The following is a 25,935-nucleotide window of genomic DNA, read 5'->3' as shown; positions in this document are numbered from 1 at the left end:
CGTGTTCTTTTCCATTCGAATCCAAAATTGTCGCTGTATTTATTGCAAAATAACTGGCTACTGTTCTAGCTCTACGCTAAATGCCGTTAAATGAATCAGCAGCAGTGATATTGAGACAATACTTCTCACAATGTACTGCACTTTCTATGCCAACAGAACTGATCACTGAGCTTCGGCATCTACTACCAAAAAACTTACAAATGTTTCATTCGCCATGAGTACCAAACTGCCGTAGATTGCATCTCTTTATCCGCAGTATTCCTGAGTGAATCCCTCATTCTCGTTTTACCAGGTACGATTTACGTGAGAGCGGAAAGGTTCAGTAGTGCTTTTATGCAAACTTAAATTAAAACTTTTCATTGAATAATTTTGAACAATGCGCGCATCTGGAATGTTGCCGGAATAAACAATGAATTAAACCAGATTACACTGTAGAGTTCTACTACTGAATTATTAGCTAAAAAGGCTTGACTAAAGGTGTCAATCTTGTGCATGGTTTGCAATGAATTTAAACAATAAACATTTCTTTTGATACTGTCGTTTCTAATGCTGTAACAGAAAAATATTGCTAGCTGCCCTATTTCAGAAATTACGATTAGTCGTAAATTTACCAGTACGTTTATCACTTGATGGTATGTCATTGGGGTTAATGCCACATTGACAAACACATAACTGTGTTAGAATGCATCAAAGCAGGAAAAAGAGCCCCGTGTTAGTTTATTTTTATTGTTAGGATTCTTGATTTTTTGTCACTGTTTCTTATGCTTAACTGGCCTGATTGTTCACTCAATGAACATTTTCATTAATACGAATTTTAATTTTCAACTTATTTTCCTGCTTGATTTTCTTTCGCCCATCTTGCCACCTGGTTCTTGGCCCATCCCCCTATCACGTGAGCGTTATGCATAGGAGGTCGTAGCCATGGTTATCACTGCAACCATTGCTTGGATTATTTATATTGCCCTAAACCACGTTCAACTATTGTCTCGTCATTAACGTAACAGGTTTACTAAAGCTGAAACGCCCTCGTATTCGTGACAAACCTTCGGAGTGGCCGCACCGTCCAGTCACCGGCAAAAAAGGCTTCCAATCACTATAACCTGTTTGTCTCTACAGCTGCGCGTGTACGGCAACGTACGTCACGGTGTCCAATCTTCATAAGCCCCGTGTCACCGTGCAAGTGAGTCTTGTATTCTCCACCAAAGCAGGGCTTGATGTCGACTGTTGGCTTAACATGTATGAACAAGTTAGCCAAAATCACTGATTAGACTCTATTATGCTGTTCGTGAATGTAACCTTTTACTTCGGAGGCACCCGTCATGCGTCGTTCGACACGCACGAGGCCAATACTACCGGCTTTGTTACTTTCAAGGAGAGAATACATGATATCTCCGAATACCCAACAAGTCGCCTAATTCCGGCACAAAGCAAACTCGCTGCCCGTGCCAACCGAATCAGACGTCTCGTACTCAAAGAAGCTGAGGTGCACTTTAGGGGTGGGTACACCAGCAAATTAGCGAGGGCGACAGTGTGGGTCACACACTTCACGCCATCGTGGAAAATAATTTCAACCCGCAGGTGTACAGCCTGGTCCAATAATATTATTATCTTGTATTTTACGATCTTAAACCATTATATTGACATCAGAGGCTCTGCAGTAGAGGGATCCCGTATAATATTTATCACCTGGTGTAATTTAGCGTGCGATGACGCGGCAAAGTAGAGTGGGCTCTACAGATTTGCCTTCGTCGAAATGCAACCACCACAGTCGGGACCAAAACCGTGACTTTCGGGTCAACGGCCGAACAACCTATCTTTGTCTTAACACTAACTCGTTAAAATAGACCTCGTGTGGTCATACTGTGTCTGCGTAGATATGAAATGGCAATAACTCATGGCACATACCCGCACGCGATCATGTGCCTCGGTCGTGCGGAAAGTGTTTGACGACGAACGGAACCGGACGATGAGAATATTCATCTCATAATCAGCGAGTCGCATTTGTCGAATAATTTTACTCTCTCGTTTTTGTTTACTTCAAATTAAGGAGGGTGATCACGAGAGGACACAGACGTAGACAGCTTGACAGATACGTAGATAGACGACAAAAAGTCTTGCAGAAAGAAAAAAAGGCTTCGCCTAAAATAAAGTTGTACTAGTGCTTTAACACCATTGTAATGTGACCCGAAGAAGAAAATTCCAGTTGCCAGCGGTTTGCGAGAAAAACTGTGGAAAAGTTTCGTGCCTTGCTAAAATGAACTGGATAAAATTGTTTATTTTGTGGCGTGTCATTTCAGTGTCAGTTGTTTAGGAATTGAGATACCAAAGCAGCGACACAAGAAAACGCAGCGCCACACTGATTTGATGACACATGCGGTCTTGCAATGGGTATAGTCTGGTGGATAATGATCAAGAGAAACAGAAATTGTGGTATTTTGCTGCATTTTGAAAGAAGAAGAATGCATTTGCTGTTTATTGCCAGCGTCAGTAAGTCTGATCTCGGTAATGCCCTGTGAGCCACATTCTCCCTCCTTTGAACAAGTAAAGCAGGACAGAGAAAAAGAAACTCCAAGACTCGCGTATTTGACTGACCAAAAGCCTATTTATGTAGTCCAAACGACATAGTGAGACAATTCATTGTTATCAAGACCAGCTACGTGCAAATACTTCTCACGCAGGTACCTGAAAAAGATGAACATATTTTGTTAGTTTCTTTTCTTTCTTGCAGGCCAGTAAAAACGCCACACACACTTTTCTTGATAGACTTCACTGCGACGTGGCCCCAGCCACCTGCTCGTGGTGATCGTATCGTTCTCTCGACAGTACGTTTCTAATTCCGTACTGTAACGCACGAAGTTTGCACTACTCTCCCAATTTCCTTGTTATGAGCGTCGTCACTTGTGATCAGCGTGCATTTTTCTCCCGACTCCACCTACTTGCTTTCTTGCACCGGGGCTCTTGAAATCAGCTTAGCTGATGACCGTGGTCACGCAAGTTTACTCTCAGCAGGGTCAACGTAGCGAAGACGGCAAGAATGGAGGGTGTGGGGTGTACTGTAAAAACTGTCTGCTAATATTAAAATGTGAAAGACCATTATTTATTATCATAAGATGGTTATTTCTCAATTAACTTTGGCTTCAAAGTTGAACAACTTATTCATACCGATATTGAGCTCCTTACATGACTAAACAATGAAGCATATTTCTTTTGTTTCGTCAATGTGTATGCATACATGGTGTGTCCGCAAGCTGCATGGTGCCCACTTCAAAAAAACATGTTTTGAGAGGTACTAGAAAGAAAAAAAAGATACTTCGCATAGTACAAAGTGCACTTTCGCAAACACGAAAATGCCACGTGGTATGACGTCCGGTAAGCAAGAAAACGCGCAAAAAGAATACGTGTGATAAAATTGACTTTGAGATTCTAGCAGCAAACACCATAACGTCTTAGGCTTTAAAGACGTCTACCGGGAACTATCTAGCTTCTATTCGATGAAAATGAAGTACATTTGTCATCGGTCTCTGCAAGAAACTGAGCATATGAAGTTTCAGGAAATTCTACCTTGCGAATGTTGAAGTAATGCCAAAAATATATTTTAGAATTTTCGACAGCACACGCAAATTTTGGCGGAAAGTTTCAAAAAGAATCTTCTGACCTGAGATTTTTTTGCTAACAATTTACATAGGATGATGAAACATACGTTGTTCTAGTTCTCTGATTGCAGTTTGCCAAATTTATCTAAGTGATTGCTCCTCTTTAGTACCCCTTAAAGGCCAGTACTTTTTGCCCATGAACATATTTATTACTAAACAAAGATCGTGACAGAGTCAAACGCTGGCCGCAGACCGCCAACGAGTAACTAGGTTGAATGAGTTAGTGAATAAACGTTTATTTGTTCGACAAATTACAACAAAACATGTGCCTATCTAATCCGAGAACTGAACCGAAATGTTCGGCTAGCCAGCTTGACCATGGGCATGTTCGACGGCCAGGATGTGGTCTGCGAAAACGAGACTTCACACGAGCGTGTCCCATTCTTCCTCGCTTCACGTCGGGCCTAGCTACCGGCTCTCCCAGAGCACGTGAGACAAAATAGAAACCTCGCCACAGGCCACACAAGAGCTCTTTGTGCAAATTTCCAGATAAATGCAAATAAAAACACAGGATTTGTGTAGTAGGTCCACTTGCAGGAGCCCGGCCATGACAGCCTGTGTCCTGCTTGTCTAGGAATGAGGTGGTAGGAAGACCTTTCTCCCTAATTGCAAGAATTTATTTGTTTATTCATGCGTGCTACGAGAGTCCCTGTGTCCGGAAGAAAAGTCTCCCGATCTAAAGGCAACGCGGTTATTACGGTTGGTAATGCCACGCGCAGCTTCGTGGATAGACTGGTTAAGGTTCAGAGGAAACCCTTTGATCTCCCAAACGCTGGCATGGGACCAGGAGATAAGTTATGTGGCACTAACGCTATTTTTATTGCCTCTCAGAATTTGAATTACCCGCTGGGCTACACGGCATTTCTGATATGCCCTGGCGGCTGCTTTTGAGTCGCTATTCATTATGTCTCTCAAAAAGTCTTCATGGCGAGTGCAATGTCCACGTGCTCAGTCATATCTTTGTCCCTCGTCCGAGTCGAGGAACAGTTGATGATCATGTCCTACATGTCCAACACAAAAAGCCTTGTCATTTTGGTAGGCGGTGGCAACCACGAAGGTTGCTTCGATCTTTTTCTGGGAAAGTTGCTGAAGTATTGTCGCAGTTCTTGCTTTGAACAACCTGCGTTGTGCACTGAATGGATTTCGTGAGGCAGCAGAGCAAGGACGACCTTTCTCCTTATTTTTTGGGGAATTGTGGGTTTTTAGTCTGCATAAACGCCCTTGAAAACGGCCTATCGGCCAGTGTGGTGGCGAGCTCAGTTAGCTGAGCCTCTTCCTGAGCCTAGGCATTTTCCTACGTAATGTTGTGTACGCCAAGCCGAAAGAGGTGCTCAGTATGTATTCTGACGTGAAGCCCGAGGACTCTCTGTTCAATGGTTTTCTCATGAAGGCATTAAGGCTGTCCCATTATGCTCTGAACCAGTTTTGGATGATCACTCTGTAAGTAAACTGACACAGCACGAAAGCCTTGATGAACAGAAGCAGGTTATCGTCATTCATGCCTGGATATCTGTTCGTGAGCCTTCGCACGAGACAAAAAGCGTTGTTGGTGTTTGCAGTGATGTAGGCCAAAACAGTACCTTTACCCGCACGATATTCGATATACATACCTAGGACTCTCATGATGTCGGCCCTCGGTATGGGATCTCCAGTCTAAGTGGGCAGGTTGATGTCACTTTCAGAGACCGGCTAGAAAACCTTGAATCTACTCCATTTTATCTTTTCTGCATATCACGTGTGGTAATTCAGTATGGCAGCAGGTGGGTATCACAGACAGTAGGTTATCTTCCGTGTTTTTACGGCCTCTTCATGGCCCTTTCCAATTGTCATTCATTGCCGCCAGTGCAGAAGTTCTATAGTTCATAAGCGGAGATTGCGTTGTTGATGCCCTCCACTAAATGTGTTTTAATTTATTTTGTTACAAACTGTTTGCCTTCTATAAAAGCCATAGGCAGTAGTTGGGCACAAATAACACAAGCTCAATAAAATAAACAAGTCAAAAAATTACATGAAGTGATTTCGTGAGATAGTAAAAACAAAAAGTAAAAACAACAATACAATACAACAAAAGAGTACATTGGGAAGCAGAAAGCGCTCGCAATGTCCAAACTATCTATAAAAAATTACTCTAACAGAATAAACCCCACTTATCGTGTACTCACATAGCAAGAAAAAAGTTTCAGCATTCATTCAAACATCGCTAAGCATGGAAATACATGATGTCACATTACACCCCACCAGGCAAAGTAGCGCTTACGGAGCTATATCTTTTATCGCAGGCACGAAACAATCAGTGTTGTGTCTTGCTGCCACATCAGAAGGTCAAACATTTTTTTCAACAATTGTCCGAGGATTGAAAGAGTACTGAAAATTGCTCCTTGTGCACATCCGCTTAGCCACTTTCTTGTGGGAAGAGACCGAATGAAGGGTCTAAAGGCGGGAGCTATGAGTTCAAATAGATCAACCTGTGAAGTATTGTAGTACAACAAATAAATAGGCTGGATCCGCGCATGATAGCACCTTTCTCAAGATTCTTTAGTTCTGCTTTCTGTAGGAGGTGCGATAGGAATGTTTTCCATTTATAACTGTTGTAAAGAAACCTTACAGAATTTTGTTAAATATTTTCCAGTATTTATTTATCAGAGGCTGTCTAGGGTCGTAAGGCCACCACAGCATGCTTCAATATAGGTTTACCAAGGGCTTTGTTAGCTAATAATGTTATTTCCGGCGTTGATTGACCCAGCGTGTGCCTTAGGTATCCCAGTTTTCTGTAGGCTTTTTTAGCATAAAGCATTACATGTTCATTCCAGCGCAAAGAGGAGGTTTGGATTACTCCTAAATACTTATTGCTCCGCACCGTATTAATGGTTGGTTATTGATAAAGTATGTGAATTGAAGTGGTTGCTTCGTGTGAGTTATGGTGATTTCTACAGTTCTTTTTTTTTGCTATGAACTGCCATCTACCATTTACAACACCAGTCCTCAATTGCACACGATGCTCGATTTAATAGCACCTGATCATTAGGGCCACGTACTTCCATATATAATACACAGCCGTCCGCTGAATTTGTACGCCTATGTTTTTAGTAATGTCGTTGATGGATAGCAAAAAAAATACAGGACCGAGAACAGAGCCCTGCAGAAAACCAGAGGCCACCGGAGCCAAAGGACAAGCAATGCCATCAATGAATACACACTGCCGCCTTGAGAGACACGAAGCAACCATGCCACAAGGAGATCATTTTTGAGAATGGGCTGCAATTTTTCTCTAAGCTTGAATTATGATAGCTAATCAAAGGCTTTATTTAGGTCCGAAATATCATATCTACTTGGTTATATCTGTCTTACGCTAAAGAAAGGTCATGTATTGTTAGGACACGTTGAGTAACTGTAGACACGTCGCTACGAAATCCGTGTTGCTGATGATTAATCAAATGATTGCTCTCTCGGGAGGCACACATGTGCTTAAATGTTATATGTTCGAGCTGCATTACTGAAGCATATACAATTGAAATAAGCCAGTATGAAGTAAGTAATGAATAGTCTGCTAATTTTGGTATGAATACAATTTCACTAAATCTCCAGTCCTCTGGAAGTTCCGCATGGACGAGTGATATACAGTATAGCAGTGGTACATACTTGGCGCACCATTCAGCATCTCGCAAAAGGAACGCATTTGGTATATAATCAACACAAAAAAATTTCTTGGTAGTATCTAAATTACGAGCAACGTCAGGATCCCCTTCTCACTAACAAATATATCGTCTATAGGTGGTATTTCTTCGAAAAGCGAAACGTCTGATGCACTCAATACATTTTGGGTGAAGACAGAACAATAATATATGTTGAATATTTGAGCTATTTCAAGTTTGGTCTTGAGTGCTGCATCACTGACAAGGCACTGATTTATGTTGCAGTGAAGGTATCGCCAGAAGTTATCAATTAATAAAAGAAAATAGTTTTTTATCTTACGTTCTGGAAGAGTTCTTTTGCCTTTTTGAAGCCATTTCCAAGTGTAACGCGCAGCTCGGTATTGTTTTCTTCGTTAGCACTTCTTAGATGATAGATAGACAGATATGTGGGGTGTAACGTCCCAAAACCACCATATGATTATGAGAGAGACCGTAGTGGAGATCTCCAGAAATTTCTACCACCTGGGGTTCTCTAATGTGCACGCAAATCTGAGCACACGGGCCTACAAGCTTTCCACCTCCATCGGAAATGGAGCCACCACAGCCGCGATTCGATCCCGCCACCTGTGGGTCAGAAGCCGAGTACTTTAGCCACTCGACCACCGCGCTGGGGCCCCTTGTTAGATGAGGTTTATGCCTACTGCTCGCCTTTTTAAGTTTACGCCCCACACAAACAAAATTATTCGTCAACCAAAGGCTACAGATGTGCACAATGTCTTGTTCTAGGGTATGAACTGCGTAATGCATTGAAAAACAAATTATTAGAGAAACACCGCATGTGTTCAACAGAGCCATCGAAATTATACAGGTTGCTAAAATCGGATAACAAAATGCCAAGCACAACGTGTACATTGACGTCACTAGCATGTAAAGACAACGGGATTATATTTTCTTTATTTAGAGTTTCAAAGAAAACTGCACTTTATAGTTAACAATACAATCTTACGATCAGATATGCCATCTTGTATATCTCTGAGGTGGCATCGAAAATACATATTTTAATATCTATTCTTCGATGCCACCCTAAGTGGTCACTGGAATCAAAAAAAGGTGCAAAAATACTTCTGCGTGTGGTTGAGTGCGCATAGGTATTTCAACTAATTTCGGTAGATAGGTAGATATGTGGGTTCTGTGCCGAAACCACCCTATGAATATCAGAGACGCGGTAGTGAACGGCTACAAAAATTTCGACCACCGGGGTTCTTTGACGTGCATCCAAATCTGAGCACAAGGGCCTACATTATTTTGCCTTCACTAAAACTGCAGCCACTGAAACCGGAATTTTATCTGGCAACCTCCGGGTCAGCAGTCGAACACCATAGTCACTAGGCCACCACAGCGGGGCTAACGAATTCAGTTAAATTGTGCAATATGACGAGGTCAACAAATGAGTGTGACGCGTCAGTAAGAGCTTCTGGGAATTCATATGACCAGTTAATTTCTGGTGTGTTGAAATCTCCCATGAGCAACAGATTTCAAGAATGAATCATGTTCAAGCACAAGAACTTGATGAGGGTTTCAGCAGAAAAATTATGCGAGCTCGGAGACGATATATTTCCAATTAATCAGGTTGCATTCTTGAAAGTATAGCTTAGATACAACACTCTCAATTCTTGGCCCATTGGTAATCTGGACAATAGCAATGATTATACGAGTAAAATAGTAACTCGACCTCCCCTACCAACACGATCAATGTGGTAGATCATAAGGCCATTTAGTGTCACCTAAAGGTTAATAAGGTCTTGATGCAGCCAAAGTTCTGTTAGAACTTTAATTAGCAGAATATACAATGTTGTAATACTTTTTAAGTGATCTAATTTCTTAAGATTGCAACGAGCATTTATATTTAGGCAGTTGTTACTATCTACAACTTCTACTAGTACGCCGATTTTGCATAGGCCTACTCGCATTTGGAATATATGAAGTGGAAGAAGTCTTCTTATAGGTATTAATAGGAACCCCCGGATTATTGCTGCTATCCTATCTAAACAAGGCGCAATTCATGTTTTCTTCGCATATACACTTTTAACCTCCTTTCTCTCATTTTTTTGCTGTGCTATCCCACAACTGCTTGCGAAGTGGTCTAGTGGCAGTAAAAAACACTCAATGATGGAAATATTCCAGACTTTCAGCTTATAGCATTTTTTTAAAACGTTTGTAATTTCAAGGCAGCCAATCATTTTTAGGACAATCGGTTAGGAATTGTTTGCTTGCTTGCATCCTATTCTATGGAATTGGTCAAGAAATGTTTCTTGAACTTTCAGTTTCCTTGAAAATGACTCATCAACCAGCATAAAAAAGCAGTTGTAGCGTTTCACTCGCTTTCTCTGGAAAACCAAACACAAGAAGAATATAATGACGGCTTCTGTCTTCTAGGTCAATTACTTTCATTTCCGAGTTATGGATACTTTTTTGAGTCTCGTAATTTTAGTACCAAACTCTTTGAGCGTTGATGTAGACGCCCAAGCTTTTTGAAGTTTAGATTCACTTATGTGCAGCCTAATTTTCAGCAACTTTTCACCTTCTGGAAGTGGCAGAAGCTGCTCTGGTGCTGGGTCCTGGATTTTATTCAACATCCCCACAAACCATACGTAGAGAGAAAAAAATTTCCTATGCATACGAAGGAAACGCGCAGACACTATAAGGGCACGTCAGCTGGAGGGGGTAACGATAATCAGATCTTATAAACGAACATTTGTTAATTATCTGCATAATAAGCAGAAGGTTTAGGGTGAAGTTGACGGGTGACCAGCTGACGTGCCCACTGAAAGAATCTAAGCAGAGCCGTCTTCTTATAAAGGGTTCTGTGGTGTATTATAGTGACGTGGTGGTGTTTGTGAAGTGTGGTGGTACCGTGGTGTCATGTACAACGTGCTCGGAGGCGACGGCAGCGGTGCTTCTCCACTGACCGTCGGAAAGACGATGACGTTGGCGCGAAACGTCACGCATGAAACTGCGGCCCGCGAAAAGGAAGAGGAATTTTGCGCGAAAGGTTGCACTGCCAATACACGAGAGGGAAGAAAAGGAGACCAGTCTGGGGCAGAAAGAGATCGAACTGGCTGGAGTGCAGATCCTGGTTGTCGCGCGACAGCGGTGTCGGGTTCCGGACCCGACCGCGTGAAGTCAGGCAAGGCCAGGACGTTCCAGCTGCCCACGGTGTACACGGAGGTACGCGGCCTTCCAGAGCCCTGGCCGTGAGAGTTAAAGGTCACGTCCCAGGTGTTTGTTCTGACCATGGCTGTTCAGGGTCACGTCCCAGGTGTCCCGGTATCGACTTCAATCCCGAACCACCCATGGAGGGTGGAACCTTCGGCGGGGTGATCATCTCTTCGACACGAGCCAGCATCGGCAAGCGGCCACAGTTCTTGCTAAGGCAAGGGCTACCTCGTCTTCCGCGAAGCGTCGCCGTGCTTGTCATCGCGTGACTCCACCTGCTGAGACATCGCCAGCATCCGTCGCCTCAACCCACCAAGCCACCACCACCATCAACGCCACCGGTGACCGTTGATTTTTATAAACTTTCTAGCTGGGCAACTTTTAGGACAAGTTTCAGTTTGTCTGCTTAGAGTCGGTGTCTGCACATCGCAAATTCATCTTTTTTGTTAATTAGGCTTAAAGTTTCTACATTTCTTTTTACACCTTAAACGTCTTCGTCATTTCTTAGCCCCGAGGCATTCCCTCCGAGCAACAATTTATTAAACCGTAAACCTGCATCACAAATTGGCGTCCGCCGCGACAGGACAAAGTTGTACGTTCTTCATCTGGATTTTTGGACGCGTGGCGAACCATGACCAGTACGTGGGAGATATTTGAATTGGCTGAACGCATGGGTCTGAAGGGAACGAAGTTTCGAGCTTATTATGAGGAGCGGAAGGAGAGAGCGTGAGCAACGGGCTGCAGAGCGAAAAGCGGCGAAAGAAAAGCTCGAATTAGAGACGTTGGAACTCGAGTGGCGACTCGAGCTCGCGATGGCAAAAAGGGGGCAGCTGGGTATACAGAGGAGTGAACCAGTGGCTCAGGTGTGCTCTAACAGCAGTTACATCACGAACGATTTGAATTTATGTCAGGCTGACCCTGTAAATCGTCATGACGTTTCGCTAGAGAATGAACGTTGGAAAGATGGCAGAGAGTTGGGTAGCCAAGAAACTAGGAGACTCGAGAAGCTTATTGAAGTACGGGCATGCTTACTTAGCATTGAACAAAAACGTTTCATTCAAATTAAAGGGTTTGTTAAAACCTGCGAGAAGTCAAGCACACTTCATGCAAAGGTAGGATTGTTTCTCAAGAGGTCCACTGTAGGAGCAGTAAAAGGTCTCCTACCTAACGCCGGTGAATGCCGAAATGAAAGCTCCGTTCTATTTGCTGCCTATTATTTTGAGCCACTGGATGTAGCAACAGGAGCTACGTAAACAGCTTTTCAGGATGAATATAACTCATCTGAAGGAGGGCTTGAGTTCTCGAGAGATTGTAGATGATGCTTCCATGAGTAAACTGGAGCAAAATGCAGAAAAACTTGTTGAAGAACAGAAAGTAGAGTTGCAATGTAGGTCAGCTCTAAGTGGTAATGAGGGTAGTCACGATGACCCCGGCAGAAGGGTTGAAAGTTTTCATGAACAAGCAAGACGAAAAGCTGAAGTGATGGAAACTGAACCCAAAGACAGTAATAGTCCAGCAGGTCGTTGTACGAGGAAGGATGCGGACTGGTGCTCTCTGGCATCTTCAGTTGATGAGGTCACTTCCCTAAAGGTGTCTGAACGATTGTCAGCTTACGAGCTCAAGCAAGGCGTTCCTGGGAAGGATGAAATTATTCAGACATGGTTGTACTGCCGAGGCTGGAGTTAACACTTCCGATTGGTGTACAGCACTTCCACTGTGTATGCTTGTGATTTAGAGGTTGGGCGTCTGGTGATACACAGCTTTAGGTTCAGACGAGCTTACAATCAACAATTCTTCCACCGGCGTCAAAATCATCACTCTTGTCAATTAGTTAGGGCCATTAAACGTCTTGCTTGGGACGCTACAACCTAAGCGTGAAGTTCGATTTCCTAGTAGTTTCCTTTGGATCTTGATTACGGACCACGGAAGGGTGTTTCATGAGAACAGCTGAAGAAGTTACATGAAATATAACATTGACTTGAAGTGTAGTTCCTTTTTTGTTTATTAGGGTATGTATGGAAAAAGTTGGTGTACTAAACAGGCTAATTTGAGAATTTTCATCATCAGTTAGATGAGTTCATACTTTTTCTTGCTTCGTGTGTATATAGTGGTTAATAAATGTGTACCTTGGACAATGTAGCGAACTGTGTGAGCGTGTGTTTTGAGTGACGTCATTTAGGAACTGAGCAGCAGTTTTTCGTGCAGAAAATCTTTCCCAAAAAGGGACCTGTTGTGGTGTGGTATAGTGACGTGGTGGTGTTTGTGAAGTGTGGTGGCACCGTGGTGTCATGTACAACGTGCTCGTAGGCGACAGCAGCGGTGCTTCTCGATTGAGTGGCGGAAAGACGATGACGTTGGCGCGATACGTCACGCATGAAACTGCGGCCCGCGAAAAGGAAGAGGAAGTTTGCGCGAAAGGTTGCACTGCCAACGCACGAGAGGGAAGAAGAGGAAGACCAGTCAGGGGCAGAACGAGATTGAGCTGGCTGGAGTGCAGATCCTGGGTGTCGCGCTACGGCGGTGTCGGGTTCCGGACCCGACCACGTGAAGTCAGGCAAGGCCAGGACGCTCCAGCTGCCCACGGTGTACTCGGAGGTATGCGGCCTTCCAGAGTTCCGGCCGTGACAGTTGAAGGTCACGTCCCAGGTGTTCGTTCTGACCGTGACTGTTCAAGGTCACGTCCCAGGTGTCTGGGCTTCGACTCCAATCCCGAACCACCCATGGATGGTGGAGCCTTCTGCGGGGTGATCATCTCTTCGACACGAGCCAGCATCGGCAAGCGGCCGCAGTTCTTGCTAAGGCAAGGGCTACCTTGTCTTCCGCCAAGCGTCGCCGCGTAGGTCAGCGCGTGACTCCACATGCTGAGACATCGCCAGCGTCCACCGCCTCAACCCACCAAGCCACCACCACCATCGACGCCACCGGTGACTGTTGATTTTGATAAACATTCCAGCTGGACAACTTTAGGACAAGTTTCAGTTTATCTGCTTAGACTCGGTGTCTGTACATCGCAACTTCATCTTTATTTTTGGTAATTAGGCTTAAAGTTTCTACTTTTCTTTTCCCACCTTAAACGGCTTAGTCATTTCTTAGCTCAAAGGCTTTCCATCCGATCACCATTTTATTAAACAGTAAACCTGCATCACAGGTGCCAACGATGTTGCTGGGGGTGGTGGTGTCCAGTCAGGTGACGTGAGCTTGCACCCGTGTGCTTCTGTGCACTCTCCTAAGTGGTGGGCAGGCAAGACGGAACACGTAAAGGAATATTTACGCGCAACAAAAAACGAATTAGCAGTGGAGGAACACGAGGACATTACAGGTTCTCTATCAGTGAAGAAAAGCATCCAATGTCAAGTAATGACTATGCAGAAGAGGCTGGCCACATCTGAAGAAGATGCATTTTTTTATAATCATTCACAATAATAAATGTTCATTCTTGCAATAATAAACGTTCATTCTTGCAATATTTTATGACTGCTAATTCAAATATTGCTGAAAAAGAAACTGTCAACAGCTCTGCAGAGCTTGGCCGATTATTCTTGCCTACTTGAATTTCTAAGGCTCTGGTAATAATGAATTAGGACTTGCTTTAAATAGGTTTTCCAGGTTATTGCATATATTACAATGTCTGTAACAGTACCTGGACCTCGTTTGATAGTAATTTCTTCAAATTTGTTATTATAAATCAAGACAGACGCAAAGGTGTTGAATGTTTAAACAATGCCCATATTACGCATATGTCATCCTCTGTATCAACACCGTCAACGAAGGGAAAAAAATTCCTAGGTCAAGCGAAGCAGTCGCTGAGTAGCATACTCAGTATTTTTTCTTACTTTTTTTCTTGGAACAACGCACCACAAGGTAAAATAAAACTTTCTGCAGCTTAGGAGCAGCACCGGCTAACTAGATACAACGCCTACATTCAGTAGTAACTACGGTTGACGCTAAGGTCGGTACTCCCGGTAATGCACGTGCTTCAGCTCTATTGCGAACAAAATACGGTGAATGCGCAGTGACGTGGATATCAAAGGTACCGTTAATCAGGGTTTATGCAACACATACTGTTACTTTCTAAATTATCTTTTTAATTATTCTTTCTAGCCTACAATATATTGGTAAAAATTAGACGGAGGCGAAGGTGCTCCTCGTTCCTCCCATGTTATCGGCTAATCAGATGATGTAAGCCTACCGATTCGCCTGGCTTGCAGGGCTGTTCATGCTCAAGCTCCCTTTGACAACCAACGCATGACCCCGAGTACAATCACCACACCTAGCGTATCATCCGACAGAGCCACGCAGCTGCGGCGTTATATTGCGTGACTCCACGTCCCGGCCACTGCCTTGACAGTGTATAGCACATTGCTGTTTTCAGTGATGGTGCTCGAATTCATCATCGTCATCCTGACTAGATCTACTGCATGGCAAAGGGATATCCTACGTTCCACTAGTCAACTCGGTCCTGCGTTTGCTGCTGCCAATTTATACCCACAAACCTCCTAATCTGATTGCCCCACCTAGATTGCTGTCTCCCTTCACCAATTTACATTCTCTTGGAACTCAGTCTGTGATGCTCAATGATCAGCGGTTATCTCCGCTTCTCTCTAGTTGCCATACCCATGACCGTTTCTTATTATTCTAGTATATATTATTGTCACGAAGGCTGTTTTGTTTCCGCTCTTTTTCATTGACTTCTATCTGCCAATACCCACTCCTCATGTCCATCGACGAGAAAGAACGTGCATGCTGTAGTCGATCGAGTGAATCATCAATGCGTGGAAGTGGGTAGACACCTTTTTGTGCGACCTGACTCACATTGCGGTAATCCACGCAGATACGTAAGGTGCCGTCTTTTTTCTTCTCCGAAGCAACCCGCGAAGTCCAAGGGCTTTAACACCTTTTGTTTCCTAATAGCTTCCACTATTTTCTTGTTCCTTAAGACTACACCTATCATTTTTTTAATCACTTGCTGCGTCGCTCCAAACTCAAGTGGGACCCTTTTTGTAATCCTCCACGTTTCTGCTCCTTGGGTACCGGTAAATTGCAGCTGTTATGTACCTTCCTCTTAGGGAATATTGCCAATCCACCAATAATAATATGAGAATGCTTGCCGAATATGCTCCACTCTGCTCTTGTTTTTCTAGAGACTTCAATCTCATGGTTCATCTCCGCAGTTACTGTCTGCCTTCAGTAGACGTACTCGAGTAGAACTTCAACTGACTGCTACCTATCTTGAAGCACTGTTCTATTTTACAGTTGTTGTACATTACATTCATTTGTTGCATATTCATTTTAGGACCTACCTTTCCCTTCTCTTTATTGAATACAGTATTTATGAATTGCAATTGATGCCCCGAGTTACTCAACAAAGAAATATCATCGGCAAAACACGGGTTACAAAAGTACTCTTTATTAACTCCTACTGTTAACTCTATCCATTGTAGGCCCCTAAAAATCTCCTGTAAGCACGCGGTAAATCGTATTGGAGAAATTGTATTCCCTTGTCTTACACTACTCTTTATTGGTGTTCAGTCGCTTTTTTATGGACCACTTTGGTGGCAGCTGATCCGCTGTAGATATTTTACCGAATGGTTATATATGCTCCGTCGATGCTTTGATTCGACATTGTCTGCATGACTGCTGATATCTCTCCTGAATCAAATGTCTTCTTGTCATCGATGATATTTATGTACAATGGCTGAATGTAATCTGTGCATTTCTTTATTGCCTGATTGATAGCATCGATTTGGTCGATTGTTCAGTAGCCGGAACGAATTCTCGCTTGACCCTTCGGCTGAATGAATTCTAAAGTTTTCCTAGGTCTGTTAGCAATTACGACCTCTTACATTTCTGATGACTAGAGAACAGCGCAGGTGGTCACCGTCTTTTCTTTCTCTTATGCGCGTTCCCTGTCCTGTGTTTTTTCTGGTGTTGCGCTGTAAATAGGTTCACGATGGATCCTAACCAACTGGCCCATCTTACCGTCTTACTACTATATGTGGTTCCCATTTGAGGAATTGTGATCCATCGTCACACAAATTGTTGGATGACAGCTTGCAATGTGTTTATTATCTTCGGGGTGATGCGAAATGTGGGCAATTTTTTTTTGAAGATAGAAGTAACACCTATACAATCAAGTTCCTTCTAGCGCAAAACATGCTGTTATAAATAGGAAGGTACCTAGTGCCTTAGGGAAACCTTAAAGGCCATTTTGCATACTTTGGAATCTTATATCAAAGGAGACCAGTGTTAAAAGGTTCTAGACTATTTTGCTCCATGGTTTCCTTCTTCGCATTCGTCAACAAACACTAAACTTCTAATAACTCAATAAAAGAATATATATTAGGTTTGTTTAGCAAAGAACTGTGTTTCAAGTGTTGCAGTAGAAAGATCACCACAAATGCCGATTGTAATGTTTTTCAGAATTGAAAATGAATATCGCAAAGCGGGTGCACCCCAAGACACTGTTTTCTGTCAGTATGCTTTGAAAGCTCATCTGGCACAATTAACACGTGCGACATTGGCCAAAACATAAGTATTATAAAAAGTGAATCGCAGAATTAGAGTCTACCTTCTGACGCTTCACGTTATAAAGATGATAAGGTATGGTACCATCACACGTTCCAATAGTGGAGAAATTACTGCTGACTCGAGCACCGTTTTTCATATTGCGCAAGGCTTCAGAGAACGCCTGATCATTTTACTGCGTATGTTTTCATTCACACGTGTTTGCATCAATCAACTTCACGGTAAACATTTTCTACAATGCTCGCTTATACAAAATTATAGACGTATGTTAACGAGAAACTCGGGCTCGTTGCTTATATGCACGCTAACATAAAGATTTATCTTACCTTCATCAGGACCGCAAGGGCAATGGTTTAGGTACACATTAGTTGAAGCCCAAGGTGAACAAGGCTGACCACGCTTGCTTAGTGCTTTACATCGTTTACGGGCGCGACCGTAAGCAAGGCAACATGTCCCTTCCACGCAGATCGTACGCCTCGTGCATCGGTCGTTCTTGCCCTTCAGCTATAGTGACGGTGAAAGAAAAAAATGCAGGAGTATTTTAAAATATCAGGATCTATGCAAGTCTTTGTTTGCAACAATGCAATATTTATAAGAATAAATAATAAACACACTTGTCATTGTGTATTCATTGTGTGCATTCAGTGCTTTACAGTTTCACATTGTCCTGGCTGTAGTATCTGGCTACACGCACCATATCACATTTTAGTCCTTGCAGAGAGTAGCAGCAGCCGAAAGCTTTACAGCCACAATTGAGTTTTGCGCACTCGCCATATTTATCTATTTGAGAACAAAGTGTTGGGGTTGAATTACTTGGTTTGATGAAAGTATTGCTTCTTTTGCCCACACGATCACAAAGAAGCTTTCTATATTAAAAACAGTTCGTGCAAAGCATGACGGGAAGTTATAGTAAAATGGCTTTCCAGAGCTTGTTGTCCCTTGAACATAGTGTAATCTGTTCATTGAGGGCAAAATACTGGCAGCTGGCCGGAGCCGGGACTAATAACGTAGGGAGAGAGATAACAAACACCTCCAGTGCACTATATCTGGCGAGTATAGCTCTGTAGAGCGCGAGCCCAGCATGTATGAGTGCACCGAGGGTTGGCTATCAGTCAGTTGCCATCTGGCTGGTAGCCACATGGCTTCAAAGCTTTGCCTCTCCTCCCTCACAGAGTGGGGCGTGCGAGCATTGAATTCGTGAAAGTGGTAGACATGGCTTCGTGTAAGTGACCTTGGTCTTTGATATGTAGCACTGACTGTGTTGCCAAAGCAAGACGGCTAGAAGACAAAGACTGGCCACTACTATCGGCACTTCTGGAGCACATAAGACTGACGAGACGATGTGTTGGGTCAGAGACTGCTGCTGGGCCTCTGGTCTTTGGAAACATGAGTGCCGTTGAATTACAGTGCTTGGACCACAAGACTGGCCCGTGTAGCAGCATTCTCGCCTGCATCCTTGATGTTTGGTGTTTTGTGGCGCAAGGGCCATCCAGTGGGCAAAGAGCACCAGATCTTGAGACTAGAGATATCAACAATGATTATAATGAGTGGCTGTATAACGGCCTTCAAATGTTTCCTACTAAGGGGGTGTAAAACATAGAAGTAATAAAATCATGACTCTGACGTGGAGTGTGGGTAGTGTGAATGGATGGCGAAAGCTCGTGATAACAAAATCACGATGATTATGTATGGCATTATCACAAGTTCCTCGATTGCTTACGCCCTTCTGTCTAAGGGCCGCGCGACAAGTGCTCTGCTTAGTGTAGCAATAGCAGCAGGGACCTCTTCTCTGAGAGGTCATGCCGCGAAGATGCCTAAAAACATGACGTAAAAGTTAGTTAAACCTTTTGAAAATGCGAACAGTGAGTGACAACTAAAAAGCGGTTCTCTACCTATCAACAACGATGGGCGCAAAGAAATTTGATGGCATGAAAAGCGTTTTCTACTAATTACATCCAGTTTTTTGCACTGTAATAAAACATGAAGCATGGTGGCAGGTTCACCACACTTTTCACAGAAGGGTGGATCGCCCCTAGACAAAAGATGTGAGTGTGTGCTGCGTGTATGTCCTATTCTTATTCTGGTGAGTGTTACTTCGGTGTAGCGCGACTTGGATGTTGGCAGCCAATTCGGGATACCTGGCTTCATTAGGTGAGGTTTATTTATTTTTGCCTTCCCATAAATGCTGCCAATATTTCATGAGCTTTTGTTCGATAAAAAGTTTGAGGTCAAGTGCAGGGACAGATATATATGTGTTAATTGTGGCATTAACGTGAGCGTAAACAGCGAGTTGATACGCTAACACGTTTTCTTGAATCTCGCGATGTCCTGTCATCCAGCAGACTTTGACAGACTGCTGCTGTGTATAAATCGTACACGGTAGTCAGTAGACAGAGACCAAGATAGTGTTCTTGTGTTTTTAAGGGATTTCAGCTTGCTTGGATAATCAGTGTATATCACAGGTTTTGGGAGTTTCAATTCTCTGATATATTCGAGGGCCGATAATATCGCATACGCTTCTGCAATGAAGATACTCGTACTGGGGTTCAGAACACCTACATCTGAAAAATATGTACCGACCGCTGCGCAGGACACAGGTGCGAGTCTTTGAGGCAACGGTAAAAAATTCTGAACATGAATAATTATGCTGCACATCAAGAATGTGTGTATAATTATGTGCAAAAGGCGCGCTTTCACTAACTTGACGAACGACATACCACAATCTAGGAGCTGCCAATGCCATGGTGGGACATATACAGCAGCAGCAGCCAAACGGTGTCCACAAAGTGCACACCCATTTATTCGGCTAAACTTTTCACACGAAGTGCATAGGGCTGTCTCATGACAGGGCTGTTTTGAAATAGAACAGAACTGGCAAGTCATTGATGGTAGGCTGTTCAGGGTGTTCGTTGTTTGCGTTTACTTTAAGAAAGTACAGAAACGATAGGTAGCATTTCTGGAGAAGTAGTTACCACTTGTTAGATTCAACATACTAGCTTTCTATTGTGCTAGTTCAAAAAGCACCCGTAGAAAGACAAAATTCAAGGTGGTGAACAGTGTCGAGCACTTTTAGGGCAGTTGGTGTTGCAGACTGGTATATTATTGCACCGTAATCGAAGCGCCTATGTGTCAGGCTTTTGTATAGATTCATGAGACAATTCTTGTCACTCCCCCATGCAGAGCATGACGATTTTTTCATAATAATAATGATTTTCAAGCACTTTTTTTCAGTTACGCAATATCTGGTATAAATGTTGATTTGCTGTTTAAATATTATGCCTACGAACTTATGCTTACTATTAACAAACATGGACCATGCAGGTTAACATTCGCATCTGAATATAGGCCTCTTATTTTGGTGAATAAGACCAACATGCTTTTTTGAGGATTCAGTTTAAACCTTTTCTTATCTACGCATTTCGAAAGCTTATTCAAGCCCAACTGAACCTGCCGTTCACACACTGAAAGGCTGCATGATTGAAAGCTGAGTTTTACGTCATCGACATATGCACAATAAAATACATTTCGTCGGATGAACCTACGCAAGAAATTCATTTTGATTATAAAAAGTATACAACTCAATAACCTCTTTGTGGTACTTCTGTCTCTGGCACAAAACTTTAAGATAGAACAGTGTCCACTCTAACACGGAATGTCTGATTAGACAGATGAATTTCACTGCCGTGCACACTAAATGTGAGAGGTTTCTTAGTATGGCAAAGCGCCACGTAGTGTTTTAGGCCTTCTCCACGTCGAGGAACACAGAAAGAAAGGAAATTGGGGAAAATTGGTGAAGATTTGTGCCTTGATATGAATAACGTGGTCCGTGGTGGATTTTACTTCTCTAAACCCACACTGCTTTGGGTCAAGTAGATTGTTTCAAGAAAGTGCACCAGTGTTCTCTTTACCATCCTTTCGAAGACGTTGTACAGACAACTGGTAAGGGCAATAGGTCTGTAATTGGAGACTGAGAACGAGTGCTTGACCTGTTTTTGAATCGGGACAATGATGGCTTCTTTTCAGGCAGTGGGGATCTCGGGGGCAAACTAAATAACGTTATACAGAGAAAGAAGGGCATTTTGTGTTTGAGAAAAGGATGTTTTAGTAATTCACACATGACCTGTTCAGAACCTGGAACGGGTCTATTGAAGCAACTTAGCAATGCCTGTAGCTCTGATAAATGAAAGGGTTCGTTGTATGCCTCGTGTTTTGTAGATTTCCGCTCTATTTTCTGGTTTTTCTATTTTTGTTTTGTTTTGTTATAATGCTTCAAAATACTGCGACGAGCTCGACACCTGTTCGAAATAGGTGCCTAGGAAGTTCGCCATGTCTTCCAAGCTGTGTCCTTGTGTATTTACTATCGGGAGTGACTGTGGTTTTTTCTCCTGTTAACCTGCTTACCATCTTCCAGACAATGCCCTTATGTGGATACGAATTCATGCCTGATAAAAATTTTCGCAAACTTTCTCTCCTAGCCTGCCAGCTCGCCCTCTTGCCTGGAGACTTTGTTTTCTTAAACGTTTTGAGATTCGCAGCTGTCGGAAACTCGTTACACAGCCTCCATGCTTTGTTTTCCTGTTTGCGCGCGTTTTGACGCTCGGAGTTTCACCATGGCAAACGTTGTTTTCCAGAGGGTTCACTCGTTTCCGCAATGAATTTTGTTGCAGCATCACTCAGAAACGCTGTGAAATAGTTGACAGCTGCTATAATGCCTAAAGTACAAATGTCACTTCAACCTAAACGAGCAATGTTATAAAACTGTTTTCAGTCAGCTCGGTTAATGAGACATCTGGAAACACGAGGTGGAACATTAGTTGCGATAGTTGTGAAAAAATCTACGGGATAGTGGCCACTTCCGTAGGAATCACTGATGACTTTCCACCTGATTAGAAGTACAAGCAATGGAGATACTATGCTTAGGTCTATGGAGGAATAGGTATTATTAGCGAGCTTTTAACACGTTGGTTCTTTTCGATTCAGGAGACAGGCGCTTGACGAGAGGAGGAACTGTTCAATCAGTCAACGTCTCGCATAGTAGTGAGAGTCAACCCATAGATTGCTATGTGCATTGAAGTCTCCAAAGAAAAGGTAAGATCCTCGAAGTTCATTAAATAAAAATTTGAAATCGTGTTTTTGCAGTTGATAGTTCGGAGGAATGTAAGTAGTGCAAATTGTGACCAGTTTGTCAAAAAGAGCAGCTCAAACAGCCACGGTCTCAAAGGATGTTTAATGTTGTAAGTTGGTGCATGAAATCTCTTGATTGAGTATAATGGCTACACCTCCGGATGATGTCATAGCATCCACACGGTCCTGTCAAAAAATAGTGTAGCCACGTAGAAAGTTGATGTGTCTTGGTTGTATGTTTCTTGTACACACAGCACTTTTGGTGAGTGTTTGTTAAGAAGTTCCTGAACCTCGTCAAGGTTCCTGAGGAGGCTTATGACTTTGCATTGTATATTTAGAGTGGTCATGGTGAAATTAAAGCCCAGCCGTGGTGGTCAGTAGCTAAGGTACTAGGCTGCTGACCAGCAGGTCACGCGATCAAATCCCGGCTGTGGAGGCTGCATTTCCGAAGGAAGCGGAAACGTTGTAGACCCGTGTGCTCAGATTTGGGTGCACGTTAAAGAACTTCAGGTGGTCAAAATTTCCGGAGCCTTCCACTACGGCGTCTCTCATAATCATATGGTGGTTTCGAGACGTTAACCCACCATATCAACCATGCTGAACGTAAAGTGGTGTTGTGTGTACGAAACGTGAGGGGCTGCTTAGGCTGTGGATTTTAACGGGAGATGTGGGTCGAAAACAGCGAGTTTTTTTTTCAACATTTCCGATTTTTTATTTTCGCCTGTTTTGATAACATAATCTCTACTGTTATGAAAAAAATACAGGTCAAAACTTAACTGAAAATGCTTTAAATTTGCATCTAAAAAGCACAAGGTGCCTGTTAAATGGTCCGAAGTGTGCAGTCTTCGAGCACCTTGCCGCCGATATTGCGCCGCCGCTCGCCATTGTTGATTACATTAGCTGAAGAGGCGAGCCTCAATCTTCAAGCAACAACAGATTCCGTCACTGATGCGGTGCAAGAAATATTAAAAAGAAGCACGCTTCTGCACGTTTTTCGAGCGCCGCGACTGGCTTATCACGTGGTACGGATCGGGGACCGCCAATCGCCGCTGCGCACTATGTGCTGTGAAGCTTATTTGCGGGTTCCATGTCTTGTTGAGCAGCGCAACTGAACAATGCTTTTCTCGTAAGTGAACAGAGCATGGCTTGCAAGTGAAAGCCGTTGTGCGGCTTTCACTTGCGACCAATGCATCAAAATCAAACCATCTTGCGATCAATGTCAAAGTTGCGGTCAATGCATCAAAATCAAAACCAATTATTCGAAAGTCATTCACACCCGTCAGCCGGAAAGTTCCTGACCGGGCAACGAATGATGGCAGCACCAATCTTGGAGGTTGAAAAATCTTGCACTGAGAGAACTTAGCAGGGACGACATTGCTATTATGTACGACGGTATGTGGCACAAACATGGCCGCAAAATGGCATGACACCGGACTTAGTTTGGGTTTCGCTGTCCTGTCAAACTTCTTCCTAGCTTGAAGTTGGTACAAGGCACTGCCAGATGGAGTGGAAGTTTTGCAAGCGTTTCCTGGCCCTGTCCGTCAGCGAAATGTCTGTGAGAGTCAGCTCGAAAAAGCCGAAGGGGACAAACTCACGGAACCGGCATATTTTAGTCGCAGTGGCCGCTACAAGAAGAATTGTTCTTTTCGATGTGTAAATTTCATCACATTTATTGATATCTTTCATAAATAAAAACTCAATTTTCACTTAAAAACGTGTTTTTCTCAAAACGCAACTTTTGCCATTTTTTCAACAATCCCTTCCTTTTTCGAGCACCTATAGTGCTCGGTCTGCACGAAATTTTGCCCAATTTTTTATAGTATGGCGAATACAATTATTTTGTTTAAATTTCAATATGTTATTCTATAATAAAAAATTTTATGTAAACCTTTACTAGGGTAAGTGAAATATGAACTTTTTACGAGTAATATTTTTACACCTATTACAAATTTTTTATGTGCCTCCTAATTAGTTATTTGCACTCTACGCTTTATTTCAAATATTGTAAACTATGAATGATGAAAAGTTACGGAAGTTCCGGTAAGAAAAGGGGGGGGGGGGACAAATGGATTAGGGTTTGCTCGTAGTCGTCTCGGAGACTAAAGGCAAGCAACTTGCTAGAAAACTAATCATATATTTGAATTCAGCATAAAAAGTTCCTTGAACAGCTCAAGTTTTATTGCTCTAGAGAGAATATTAAAAAGAAATGTCTTCCAGTAGCATTTCTCCTAATTCATGTAATACGGCCGTCACCAGGCCCTGTTATCTCCTTTTTTCTTTGTTTTTCGCCTGCATTCTAACCCCTCTTTTTGATGACCTCATGACGTCTTGCTTCCTTTAGTTGGTTGGCTCCATCAGTGCCACAGAAGATGGTCGGGACCGTGGTGCGCATGCTCCTTACCATGACGAGTCAATGTCTCATACTGTACGTGGTCTATCACGGCTTGTCGCTCCATTTTAACGGTGGTATTCAGGAGCGACGTGTACTTTTAAGGAAGACTTTTGTGGTTTCGCTGACCTTCAGTAGTGGAGAGTGGAACTGCAACACTCGATTTCACCCCAACAGCTGATAACAAGGAAGCCGAGAGAGTTTAGAATTCAATACATTCTCAATTTTATTCATCGTATTTATCATCAGGGTCGTCTTCACCAGCAAAAAGAAAGTCTATTATTGACGCGAACGATCACACTCACATGGCCTCTTGCTGTGGACACTTAGCTGGACGTGCTTTGTTCGTTTCATAGATAGTTGTAATATTGCGGCGAGAATTCAAAAGGTGTGCTCAACAGATGCTACAGAACAAAAACGCGCCCCTGTGGTGTGCGATGGTGCTGCTCCCGGGGACAATGAGAGCCAATGAGTTATCGAACAGCTAGGCACAAAAAAAACATCAGGCTAAGAAGGTGGGTGAAATAGCTACGTGAGGAGTGTCCGGGGTGGCTTCGAGATGGTTCCAGCACCCGTCCTGTGTGTGGGTGGACCTTCTGATTAGCTCGGACGATTGCAAGCTCTGCGTGAACTCGGGCACGAGGCCAAGACGTATAGTCAAAGTCTGTGCATGTAGGTGAGTTATCAGGTATGTACCCCACAGATCTCTTTTTTCTGAGCACCAGGCATGTGACAGAAGCTTTCCAGCCTGCCAGTGCTGTAGGGGGCTGTTAGCTTGATGTCTTGATATTTGCCCTGGCAGCGAATCTACCGTCACTTCGGCTGCTCATGGTTAGCGGCGTGATCAGTCGGCATGAAAGCACGCCAAACGTAATCGAAAGTCAAATCATTACGACGAGAATGACGTGTGCATGAACACCGCAGGGTGGTGCAAAAAATAGTGCGTTGTGTATTGGTGGCTAAACAGTTCCAGCACATAAAATGGCTCTACGGGCAATTACCTAAGGGGCGTATACCAGTTCATTTAGTTGTTCGTAACTTTCTACATGATTTTGTAAGTGCGTCCTCACTGTTTCAGCGCCTACGTTCACGTGAACCGTTACAGTGTGTGCTCCTGGTTATGAACACTGTTGGGGTATCGGGTGATGTCAAAGCCTATGTACACGTGTTTCAATAATTCCCGCTTATTTTTTGCTGCTAGCACTACCGCTGATTGATAGATGCTTGTCCTACAGATGCATTTACAGCCTCCGCAAGTATCATGGCTATACAGCCCCTTGCGCTGTATACATCGCGCTGCGACATCATGCTAAGTACATCGCGCTGCGACATCTACCAATTTTTGTATCTTTGCATATTAACAGGCGTTACGAGCATCAACAATGACATAAGAGTC

At 43.3% G+C, this 25,935-nt stretch overlaps 1 protein-coding gene across 21 annotated transcripts in view; it reads right to left on the bottom strand.

The window, feature by feature from the left end:
- The window catches only part of LOC119168047 (uncharacterized), a 249,851-nt gene that overhangs the window by 85,022 nt on the left and 138,894 nt on the right, over nucleotides 1-25,935 (bottom strand). For 17 of the 21 annotated variants that reach the window (XM_075866371.1, XM_075866368.1, XM_075866362.1 and 14 more), the window contains one exon: nucleotides 17,353-17,530. The exons of 1 other annotated variant lie outside the window; for it this stretch is intronic. In XM_075866371.1, the coding sequence (XP_075722486.1) occupies nucleotides 17,353-17,530 (178 nt within the window). Of the gene's footprint in view, nucleotides 1-2,582; nucleotides 2,683-5,299; nucleotides 5,507-17,352; nucleotides 17,531-25,935 lie in introns of those variants that run through there. 3 more of the 21 variants (XM_075866357.1, XM_075866373.1, XM_075866359.1) reach the window with 2 other exon arrangements.

Source organism: Rhipicephalus microplus, chromosome 6, assembly GCF_043290135.1.
Source record: "Rhipicephalus microplus isolate Deutch F79 chromosome 6, USDA_Rmic, whole genome shotgun sequence".
Taxonomy (NCBI): Eukaryota; Metazoa; Arthropoda; class Arachnida; order Ixodida; family Ixodidae; genus Rhipicephalus; species Rhipicephalus microplus.
Note: the sequence above shows the minus strand (reverse complement) of the source record. Positions and strands in the feature narration are given on the sequence as shown.